The sequence below is a fragment of the Bactrocera latifrons genome, unplaced genomic scaffold (genome assembly GCF_001853355.1).
Source record: "Bactrocera latifrons isolate USDA-ARS-PBARC rearing strain unplaced genomic scaffold, ASM185335v1 scaffold_24, whole genome shotgun sequence".
In the NCBI taxonomy this organism is placed as follows: Eukaryota; Metazoa; Arthropoda; class Insecta; order Diptera; family Tephritidae; genus Bactrocera; species Bactrocera latifrons.
Window position 1 is genome coordinate 491364 of NW_017535963.1, and position 11487 is coordinate 502850.

An 11487-nucleotide genomic window follows, 5' to 3' on the forward strand; every position below is an offset into this window, starting at 1 on the left:
GTTTTTAAATATAGGTACATATATAATAAATTAGACATTTTTTAAAAAAAGCTTGTTTGTAAGTATAATTTGAAATAGAGTTGCCACGTTCAATGAAAGTAATAATAATTACATGAGTTATTTAAAAGCTTATACCATAAAAAGAGAGTTTAAAATACACTTATTTTAGATATTAATAGCTCTTGACCTTGACTACGCTAGAATGKTAATTTTTTGAATATTATATAACGGTATAGTAACTCTTTGGTGACAATTCCATTCGACTCGAAAAAATTAAAAATATATTTTCTTATTAAAAAAATAAATTAAAGATTTTTTTGTTTGTAATTCAGTCAATTCAAGCCAAGAAAAAAACTACCGTTATATCACATATTACAAAACTTTTTAGCGCACCTCTCTTACTTCATATTTACGCAAATGGTATCATACATACAGAAACATAATTTGCTCTGTTGTGTCACCACGTATTGCCCAGCACGCAATTGCAATTGTGTTATGCCAACGCGCCGACCTTGACTTTTATCTCAATTGAAACCAAACGTGAGCTAACAAAATACTGTTGCTTTCGCATACATACAAAAAGTGGCTGATAGCATGAACAAGTGGACATAAATACAATTGCACATACACACACATATACATATATGTTCGTTTAAATTATTTTGTGTACAAACAAAAGCTGGAGTGCGTAGTATGGAGGCTCACTATCTTAGCGACAGTGGCAACAGCAGCGGCAYTGGTCATTGAACTGCAGCGCTGCTGGGCAGTGAACGACGCTTGCGTGTGTACATGCCATGTATGTATATAAGTAGAGTGCAACGCTGTGCTCCCTATTGGATAAACAATCTCGCCTATGTGTGTGTGCAAGTGCACTCAAATGTATTGACTAGCTGCCAAGTTGACGGACAAGCATGCTGATTGCGTATTATACGTGCGTTAACGTTCACTTGCTGCAACATGTATACACACGTGCAAGGCATTAGGGTGGGTGGGTTTTTCTATAACTTTTATAAGGATTTTTATAAAAGCAACAAAACCAGTGAATCAACTATTTTTTTAAGGCTTAGACATTATTTTTTGTTTTAATTTAACGGTGTGTCAAATTTTAAAATAATTTAAAACAAAAAATTTAGTATTCATTAATTAAAAAAATAGCCAATAGGGAGAGGCTAGCCTAACTGAAAGCAAACACCTGATATTTTGCCATCGATCGTGGGCCAAAAAGCATTTGCGACAGCGCATGTACGGACCACTCTAATACTCTACAAAATTACTTCTACATATACTCATCCATCCATATTTGTTTACTCATATATAGGTTTGCATGGCATACAACAATGAATTGATAACAATTTCAATYAATAAGCTGCTCCTCCGCCACATTTATTTTATTGTGGCAAAAGATGAGAAATACTTTATGAATCGCATATGTGGTCATGTTCGCGCATGTGAAGTATGTATGTATGTACATGTGTATATGTGCACATCTTACGACATTTATCAGTACGCAATCTACTACGCCATATTCCGTTTTGTTATTAATTTTTAAATTATTGGTCACTTCATTTCAAACCATTGCGCAATGTTGGGATGAGTTTCGAGTATTCTTTTATACGTTCATTAATTAAAACGTGCGCGCTATTTTCAAATGATATATATATCTATGTATGTAAATGTATTGGTAAATATAGGCTTTTGTATTAATACATATATGTTGCTCGGAAGAGTCTGTAGGCTCGGTGCGCAACAGATGTGCGTCTATAAAATAGTTAAACGTCAATCGTTTGACCCAGATATAACGAAAATTGTAAAAAGGGTTGCCACCTGTTTGAATTTGTAAAACTACGCCCAATGTGCAAATATAAAATATAAGTGAAATATRGTAACTGACAGCGAATTTGAAAGAGTTTTATTATAAAACAATATTTCTTTTGGGTTGCCACTTGAATTTAAATACATAATTGTTGTTGCACGAAACAATTTTAAGTAAATACTTTGCACTTCGTTATGGATATAACAATTCGAAATGTATAATTATGTGTGGGCTTTAATTGTAAGTCGAATAAGTTGAATAGTGTTACCACCCTTTTTGAAAAAAATTATATTATAAACCCACACTTTTACTTTTTATTATTAATAATTAATTTTTTCATTGTGGAATAGTTTTGCCACACTTTAAAAAAATGTTAAACATTTTTTTTTATGAAACACMCTTTTCAAATAAAAAGTTATAATTTTTACCATCTTTAATTTTAGAATAGTGTTTCCACTCTTAAAAAAAAGAAATAAAATTGTGAAAAAATAAATTTTAATATTTAAAAAATTATAAAAAAAAACATTTTATATTTTTGTTTTCTGTTTTTATATTTTTTTTAATATCCTAGTAACAAAAAACTAAATAAATTTTTTTCTCCACTTACAGTTTCTACATTGTTTTTAAATCGTCACACTGGCTTCACCAAATAATACAGCACCGCCAGTGCTCTGGCGCGCGCGTCGCAAAATTGGTAAGTCTCAAAGAAATTTGAAAAATTTTAGTAAATTATATTACGGTAATTCAAAAATGATTTTTTTACACATAAAATTGAATGGACAGAAATTCAAGCTACTTCTTGCGATTTATGAAGACCTTTAGACGAGGCGGTGTTTTAGGTTGACTCGGCGGCTCKGGGCGCGTGCTCGGATCAGGTGTCTCGGCTTCCAGACGCTTAATATCRTCGCTCATTTTAGCCAAAATCTCCTCTAAAGCCGTTATATGTTTAGTCAAACTAAAAAATTAAAAGAAGATTAGTTAGACACTTAAAATAGCAAAAAGAAAAACGTACTTGTCTATTTGCTCGGCGTCACGTTTGTTCTGTATGGTCTCAAAGTAGCTAYAGAAGAGAAGGTGGAATAAAAATCATTTCTAATATTTCGAAAAAAATTATATTGAATAGTCATTAAAATTACTTCTGAATTATCTCATTCTTAGGCACGCGCATTTTCTGCTCTGGCCTTGGCGTAGGTGGAAAAGGTGGCTCGTTCTCGTCATTCATTTCGCGTAACGGTTCTGTGTCTCGTTTTGTATTCCTACGTTTGCACAAGCCTATTGCATTGAGCGCCTTCTTACCGCCATCTTTGCCCTTATCCCAGTATTTTTTAAAGAACTGCGGCAATTGTTTCTTCTCCGGTGGTATTTCATATGTTTTTATGTTCCGGAAGGTGTCGTAAATGATGGCCAGAAACATATTCTGAGAGAGAGTATGATCTTTTATAAAAGTGTTTTTTTTTTTTTAATATTAGTAATAAGCAGTTGCTTACAATAAGTATGAAATACACGATGAGTATGAAGGAGAAAAAGTATATTGGTCCCAGCACAGGATTTGCATGTTCCACGCCAACATAATCAAAATCAGCCAATACCATACGCATAACACTCCAAAATGCGATGGGAAATACGAAAAAGTCCTCGTGCGCATGGCCGAACAGTAACATGCCGAGCATGGCGTATGAAAGAAAGATTATCAGAAATATGAGCACGAAGTTGAGCAGATCTCTATAGCACTGGAAGTGAAGGTGAGGAAAATTTTTGAATTAGTTGGTATTAGCATACTTTTAGGGAAAGGTGTATAAGTAAATTTGGAATTAGCGAAGACACACTCCTCGCGTATTGAGAGCACGAAATTGAAACGATCTCTACGATCTGTATAGCACTGTAGGGAAGTTTTCGGAAGCAAAATTTTGAATAAATTGGTTTTTAGTAAACTTTTAGGCGATATGTGTATTAGAAATCTTGTGATTAGCGAAGACACACTCCCCTCTTATTTTYATTCTTACTTTTACGAATGTCGCATTTAATTGTATCGATGTTTTGTTGAAGGTGAAAAACTGAAATATCTTAATCCAAACTAAAAACGCCAGCACCGCTACTAAATTCATATAATGGGAGTTTAACCAACAAATCACATCCAAGCTATGATATTCAGTTGGYAATGCGTTGGCATGCTTCAAATAATAATGTAGATAAATTGGATGGAAAATATTATAGCTGAAGGAAAGTGTAACGAGCTGGAGAAGASAAAATTATTAAATAATTAATAATAATTTAGTTTAAGCTAATCTAATGAATATGCTTTTTTGACTTACAATCAGTATAACTAAATCGACAATGTTCCAAAAGTTTTTCAAATATTTTTTGTAGCCACTCCGACGGCATACCAACATTTCTCCAATACAATAATATATAGCCATTATATAGAAAATGATAGCTGAGAGTATGATCCATACGCTGCCTGTCCAGACAGCATGTTTTTGCACCGCCTGAACTTGTATATATAACAAAACGCCACCAGTGACCGGAACTTCGCCCAGAATTCTGAAAATATGGTACAGACTTACAATAATTGTTCGGAAAGGTTATAAAAGTAGTCTGCAGTTTCGCCCTAAATACTTTAATGTATCCTTTAAAGTTAATGAATTATTTATGTTGGCATAGGTGATATTTTTAAAAAATTTGTTGCCTATATTTAGGGTGTTAATCAGTTTTATTTATAAGAGCGATTACAAATCGAAAGAAAACAATTTGTTGCCTACATTTAGGGAGTTAAGCAGTCTTCCTTTTAAGCTTAATTATTAGTTAAAAGAAAAAAAAAAAAGGTTTCACTCACTTGGCATTATTGAAGAGATCCGTATTTTTATTATAGAGCGTTAATTCGAAAATCATAAGGCGTGTGCCGCGATCCAACCAGTCAAGCTGTGCCAGTGATTCAATCAAAGGCAAAGATTCATTAAAATTTCGATCCAAATTCTGCACGAAACCCCCACCCCAATATGTGTGTATTCGTCCTTGGATCGGCATCGCGCTCAAATGGTATGCAGACTCATACTTCGCGCTGGAAGTTTCAAAATGTGTTTCACAAGAGAAAATTATTTTAAAGATTTTAAATAAAGAGACACTCAAAGATTCACCCTATATGTTCACCAGTGGTTTTCATATCTGAATACGAATAATCTGGATAACAAATGAAATGAAAATGTTTCGCGAAACTCTTGCTGCCACCGCAAGTTGTCTCCTCGACGCGTAGCTGACGTAGGCGTGGTGTTCCCAACAGAATACTCTCATCAAATTTTATAACTTTATGTGCAGCAGAAGCTGTGCTGGCATTGACGCCTGGATTACTCGAACTATTCGCATTTTCGGTAGMGACACTTTCGTTGCTCGCTTGTGGCGGTAGCAACACCTCCGGCAAAAATGAATCTGCTAGTTCCGACCACCATTCATTGTAGGTGACGAGTCGTTCATAGATCAAAAAGTGCCGTTTAATAGCGTGATTGAAGTAGTACATGTAGTGGTGGCGCGCAGAAACGGCAACTGCGAATGTTAGAGGGGAGACATAAATAATTATTTCTTAGAAATATTTTGTTTACTCACCCACAGTGGTCATTACTATGAAGACACAGTAAAGGCATACGGCCCTTAGCGCTCGTTTGATATTTGTTTCACTATCATATTTAACGCGTGTTTCGAAATTCATTKTTTTTATGCAACGAAGCACAATTATTGATTCGCACGTTAGACGAAAACGAAAATGATAGTTAATAAATTTTCAAATGTCAAATTTAAAGAGTGCTGCAATGTTGAGAAAATTATAAATTGAAATTTTTGAAGCAAAAATTAAAAACGAATTTTTGTTATCTGTTCTCAAAAAAAAAAGCGCTGAGTTAGAACATTATTCAAAACTGTAATAATAAAATTTTTTCAACACGAAACGAATCACTATATTGGATAGAGTTAATAGCATTTAGTAGAAAAAAAATTGTAGGTAATGCTTTCTTTTATAAATCCTAGTAGTAAAAAGCATAGTTTTCATAACCTAAAAACGTCGTAGAAACCTTTTTAAAATTGGCTGGAGCTTAAAAAATTTATAAGTTTCTTCAATACATTATCGATAGTGAGATCTTGGAGTCTGTTAAAATCCACGTTAAGCGCAGGCATCGTAATAGGTTACCTCTCCTCATGGACCTACTAATTTTATCCCATCTGATATCGCAAAGGACCAAAACTGGTCTATGGCTCATTTGTTTACATGACTAACTTAACACAACCAATACATTTTAACAACAATATTTTAATATACACTGTATTTTTTAAATTTGAGGAGAGTTGCCACATTTAATTATTTTCGGAAAAAAATTTTCTTAAATACATAGGTACTTGATGAAACAGTTATAAAAATTTAAGTGGCTTAAAATTTTCTTCAAAAGTGTTTTTAAACTTTTGAAAGTATTTAGAAATATCTATTTCTATATTAGCTATTTAATTCTTTTATTTTACAATATTTTAAACGTATTTATTTGAGTACTTATATGGTAGAAACTTTTAACCTTATCAGCATTGGGATTTACATATTTAAAATAGGTGGCAACTCTTTTTAMAAATATTTTGAAAGCTAAAATTTTKTAAACCCGCGGAACTTAGTTTCAATGTTATATTTAAGTCTTTAAAAAATTTCAATTTATTGAGCAAAAAAATGGAAACAGTTGGCAACTCTTATTAATAAATTTCTTTCAATTACTATTTTGAAGTTCTTTAGCTTGGCAAGATTATAGTATTAATTTCTATTTGATTAACTKTTTTTTACTAAATATTTTGAACAGGGTTGCCACTCTTTTTATATTCCACATCAACCAAATATTATATCAGGTTACAAAAACGAATATTCAATACAGTTTACCATTCAATATTAGTGCATTATGTAAGGTATGCGTGACGAATTTAAGTTGCGTAACACAATTTCGTTGCAGTAGCATGATTTTTCTAACAAAATCTTTTTCTCATTTTCAATTCATTAATTCAAGAAAGTCACTAATTGACCAGTGGTGTTACTGAAATTTATATTTAATGGAAAAAATATTTAATTATAATGTATTTTTATATAAATAAATTTTATCAGCATATTTCAAAATAACAATGTTTCCATGGCCACAGCTGTTTATTCAAAAACAAATTTCCTGAAAATAAAACACCTTAAATGACACGCAAAGCAAACATATTTTGTTAGTTTAACAACTCTTAACACAACAATTCGGTCGCATGTCGGACAAAAAGCGGTTGCATTAATCATAATGAGGTAAATAAATAAATGTCTGATTTCAAGCGCACGCTACCAAAGACGCACTCACTTCTGTACATAATCAAGTAGTAATACTAACACACAAACATATGCCAAAAAGTAAAAAAAGAAAAGATTTKGATTTGGACATTTAAAGATAAACATTTTCAACTCATAAAAATAAAAAAAATATATATTTTCKATTTAATTTTTCTCCTACTACAAAATAATATTTATAAACAACTTTCGTCTAGCGCAAAAAATCACGTTTGCTTACTCTCAACACAAAAGTAAACACACACAAACACATAAGCACAAATTTTTGATGGTCATTTCCGCTTGCTGCATTCTAAAGGCTGACAGCACACTACGTTTCCGCTTCACTTTTAGCTTTAGCAAATTTTTTGCGCTCTCTCTTTTCATCAACTCTTTTAACCTGCCGCTTGTTGCCATGACTACTTCGTGCTTTTTGCCGGCTTTTCAAATCATTTGTATACGTTACTTACAGAAAAATTGYCGCCAAAAGCTTTTATTTCTCACTCAAATGCGCAAAATGCGAGTGAAAGCTCTAAAAGTTGATTCTAGGCGGATATATCTAAAATTTGAGTGCAGCTTAACAACAACAAGCGGCGTTGCCACAATGTTATTGCAAGCTTTTTTCGCACGCACACATTTATACATGCTAGACATGCAAATCTACAAGCATACATATGTATGTTAACGCTGGTCTTTGTAGTCTATGATGTGTTTGGCTTGTTGGCACTTTTGCTAGCAGCTGCTGAAACGTGACTGTTGCGTGCTATATAGAACTTTACAACAATAGAAATTAAATTACGCTGAAATTRAGTAACTACAAAATGGTGGATGGTGGTGACTGGTCTATAAACAATTATGGTTTAAAATTATGTTATATATAGTGAGAGATCTATTTTTAGAAGTAGAAACAGTTCAAACGTTTATAGCAAGTTTGAGCTTTTGGTAGAAAACTATTTTTTTTTTTTTCGAAACGTGCGTCAGTTTCATTTGTCAATTAAAGATGAGGTATATTTGCGTAGAAATACCCTAGAACTTTGAGGGTTAGCACTGACTGCCATTCACAGTGTAACAGATAATAGGTGTATCTTTGACCGACCATCTGATTGTATTTGGGTCTAGGTGGTTACGGTCGTACAAAATTCTTCAGATTTTATGGATAGAAACTCGTCGAATCGCTTTTTGTATCACCAAAATACTTTTGCCGTACTTGAAATGCTCACTTAAGAACAGAGTCAAATTCTGAGTTGTTTGCTTTCTGGACATACTGAATTTTATATATATTTTTTATGTCTGAGCGTATTTCAGGTTAGATGGCTTATTCCTCAAGATGGTGGAAGGGCTTATACCTCGATGTAGTGCTTTTTAAAGAATTTTAGAATTCAAGTTTTTGAGTTCAGTTTTCTAGAATATATATAAATATATATCAATTTTCGCTTGATATCAGTTATTTTAAGCTATTTGGATATTAGCCGGCCAACACAATTTTTTCTACCCTCAGATTTACCAATTGGAACATCGAACGAAGTACAACCATTTTAAAATAGACTAAACTTGTCAACTTTCTATTATCTCCTTCTCAACTCTTAAAGCTTTTTACTAAGCTTTTGAAAAGCTTTTACTTGAAATACTTGAATATTTCATAATATTTTAGTTTTGAGTATTCTGTTCATATTTTTCTACTTCAATCACCTTTAGCGCAGTGTGCCCGAGCATATTATGATTCATCCAAGAAACTATTAAGAGGAGACTATTATGTATTCATATTATATAGTWTAAAGCGTAATAATGTCGTCAATAGAGGGTGCTATGTTTCACAATTATGATAATTGTTGATTTAACAACAAATACAATATTTTAAAGACGGGAGTACGGAGGTCTTCGGAGAATATGTGCAATATTCATTTATATATTCATAGCGATTTTCAAATATAAAGTGCTGAACCCCCCTGTTTACGAATGGCGGAACACATTGACTGTCTTGTCTCAATTTATTGAAGTGTATATTGTCTATTTTTTAAATAATTTTCCAAAAGAACACACAGTTATATTTGCTGCGCTATTGGCAACGCTGCCAGAAATATATCATRCATGTGACATATAAACCATTCTTAAAACAAAAAATAAATATRAAAACAAAAACTCAAACCACACAAGGGAAAAGAATACGTAAAGACAAAAAAAGAAAACAAAATCAAAAACAGAAAAAATAAAATAAAAGAACAAACACACAGCACCGAAGTTCATTAAACGCCGACACAACGGCCAAGCAGCTGGCTGCCCAGCGCCACACACATTCACATACAAACACAACCAAAGGTTACCAAAGAATAAAAGTGTGAAACAAAGAAGTAAATATAATGAGCTAACCGATAAAAGAAGTGTATAGTGCAAAAAGAAGTAGCAAACAAAAGATAAATAAACGGAAACCAGACGGCAGGCAAGCACACTTCATGGCAGTGCGGCGAACTCGACAGCCCATGACGCGCTCAAACTGTTGCATAGAGCCGGCTGGAGAGTTGAGGCACACGAATGAGTGTGAGTGCGAGCGATTGAGATCACAAACGGAGTGCATTCCAAGCGGCCACTCAAAAACACGGCGCGTGTATCTGTGAGGTACTTGGCGGTGCATGTGTGCGTCGGGTGACTCAGCGAGCGCGGTGTGCGGCTGCACTTCTGCAGATAACGCGGCGAATTGCCAATGTTCAGTATTTTTTGTTGCTTTTTTTGGGTTGCTGCTCGARCGTGTTTGTATGTAAAGTGGTGGTTGAATGGCATACAAAATGTATAGAAGTAAAGGAGGAGGCATGCCTGTAAAGTGCTAGATACATTCGCCGCGACCAAGCAGATAGCGCTGCCATACAAATTGCAGTTGTRTGCGTGTATGTGTGCCGTTGACTTTTTCGGCAGCATTTCATACTCGGCTCTTCGTGCCCATCATGTGTGTGCTATGTGCGCGCTTGTGTGTGTGCATGTCGCTGGTTTTGTTGTTATTGGGCATTTGTTGTTGTTGTTGTGCGCTGTTTCATATTGGGCACTGGTCGGCTGGTCGGCCGGCGATGCTCAGCGATTTCAGTATCGCAGAGATATTCGACGTGAACGGTTCGGTGGCGACGATTTGCTGCGACACAACWGAATTGCTTAGATMCGAAGCGTAGCGAAAAGCGGCGCCGCGTGTGAAGTGAAGTGTACAGTGAATGATAGCAACATTTAGCAAACATTAGATAGCTACAACAGCTAGTAAATATATATGWATATGCATATAATTTAATCATATATGTATTAAAGCAGTGATAGTGTGACAATAGTCAACGGAAGCCCGTGAAATATATACATATGTGSTTATATAAATAATATTAAATATCAGCGTGTTCATGTAAAATWTGAAAATATGTGAATGTATGTATCTGTGTTAAAAAAAGTAAATAGCCATGCGTATAAGCAAGTGGCGATCAAAGAAATTCCAAAGTACGATTTTTCATAATTTAATTCACAGCTAAACTAAAGTCTTCTACATATRCATACCTATGTACATATACGTATGTAAATGCTTCTGGCGTTTCGTGCGCATGTAAGTGCATGTGAGTGTGCACGTGCGCGTACCGCTACCGTAAACAGCGGTGATCAGCGATCAGCAGCAGCATCGTGAGTGTTTGTAAATATCGCTTATGTACATACCTGTGTTTGTATGTGTGTAGATATGACGTGCGTTTGTGTATATTTGACTTCAGCGCAAAAGTGAGGCGAAAGAACTTGAGAAGAGCGAGAGAATTAAACATTTGAAATTCAAAAGTTTCAAAGATAAAATATTGCCGCGTAACGAAAAATAAGTAGGATATCCGTAAATATGAAAATTTAAATTCCTATACAAAAAAATCCATAAACAAAAGATAACAGAGGTTGAACTTTGCGGCGTCAGTTGCTTAGACTGAAAGTGTTTAAATTCCTATAAAATATTATTGTTTTTGTAACGAAGTGTTTTTCTTGTACAAAAAGTTAATTTTATTGTACAACAAGTGTCTCCAAAAATATATATTAAGCTAGAAACACAGTTTGTAATGTCAAAATATAATCTTTTTTAAATATTAGCCAATTAAAATTCTGAAATTCTGTAAACCAGTTCTTGTAAACGGGTTAAAAGCAAAAAGTCACAAATGGGAAAAAATAAAAACGRAAATATACATATATATTTATATATGTTGTAAATGTGTGCAAAAGTGCAACAGCGCGGCCGTATTGGCATTACGAAAGTGAGTGAAAATGGCGAAGAACAGAATAAACGGAAACCATATGATCGCTGTGACATGATTAAATGAAGATACAGTATAAAATCCGTATAAAAATTAAATTAATTTAAAAAGTA

General features: G+C 33.8%; 3 protein-coding genes across 3 annotated transcripts in view; 2 read left to right on the forward strand and 1 right to left on the reverse strand.

The window, feature by feature from the left end:
• Positions 1–2440: 2440 nt before the first annotated feature.
• The window catches only part of LOC108969056 (dual 3',5'-cyclic-AMP and -GMP phosphodiesterase 11-like), a gene marked incomplete at its 5' end in the record, with an annotated part of 65204 nt that continues 56157 nt past the window's right edge, over positions 2441–11487 (forward strand). Inside the window, one exon of the mRNA XM_018933549.1 lies at positions 2441–2507. Within this exon, the coding sequence (XP_018789094.1) occupies positions 2441–2507 (67 nt within the window). The remainder of the gene's footprint in view (positions 2508–11487) is intronic.
• On the reverse strand, positions 2601–5513 carry LOC108969094 (polycystic kidney disease 2-like 1 protein). Its single transcript, XM_018933606.1, has 9 exons — positions 5411–5513; positions 4948–5350; positions 4647–4871; positions 4126–4354; positions 3817–4047; positions 3301–3543; positions 2950–3230; positions 2826–2873; positions 2601–2768 (listed from the first exon to the last, which is right to left on the reverse strand). Exons 1-9 carry the CDS (start codon positions 5511–5513, stop codon positions 2606–2608), a joined length of 1926 nt encoding a protein of 641 aa, XP_018789151.1. The 3' UTR covers positions 2601–2605.
• Positions 10222–11487, forward strand: part of LOC108969095 — a 52237-nt gene continuing 50971 nt past the window's right edge. The window contains exon 1 of the mRNA XM_018933607.1: positions 10222–10779. The gene's annotated coding sequence lies outside the window, so the exon portion shown is untranslated. The remainder of the gene's footprint in view (positions 10780–11487) is intronic.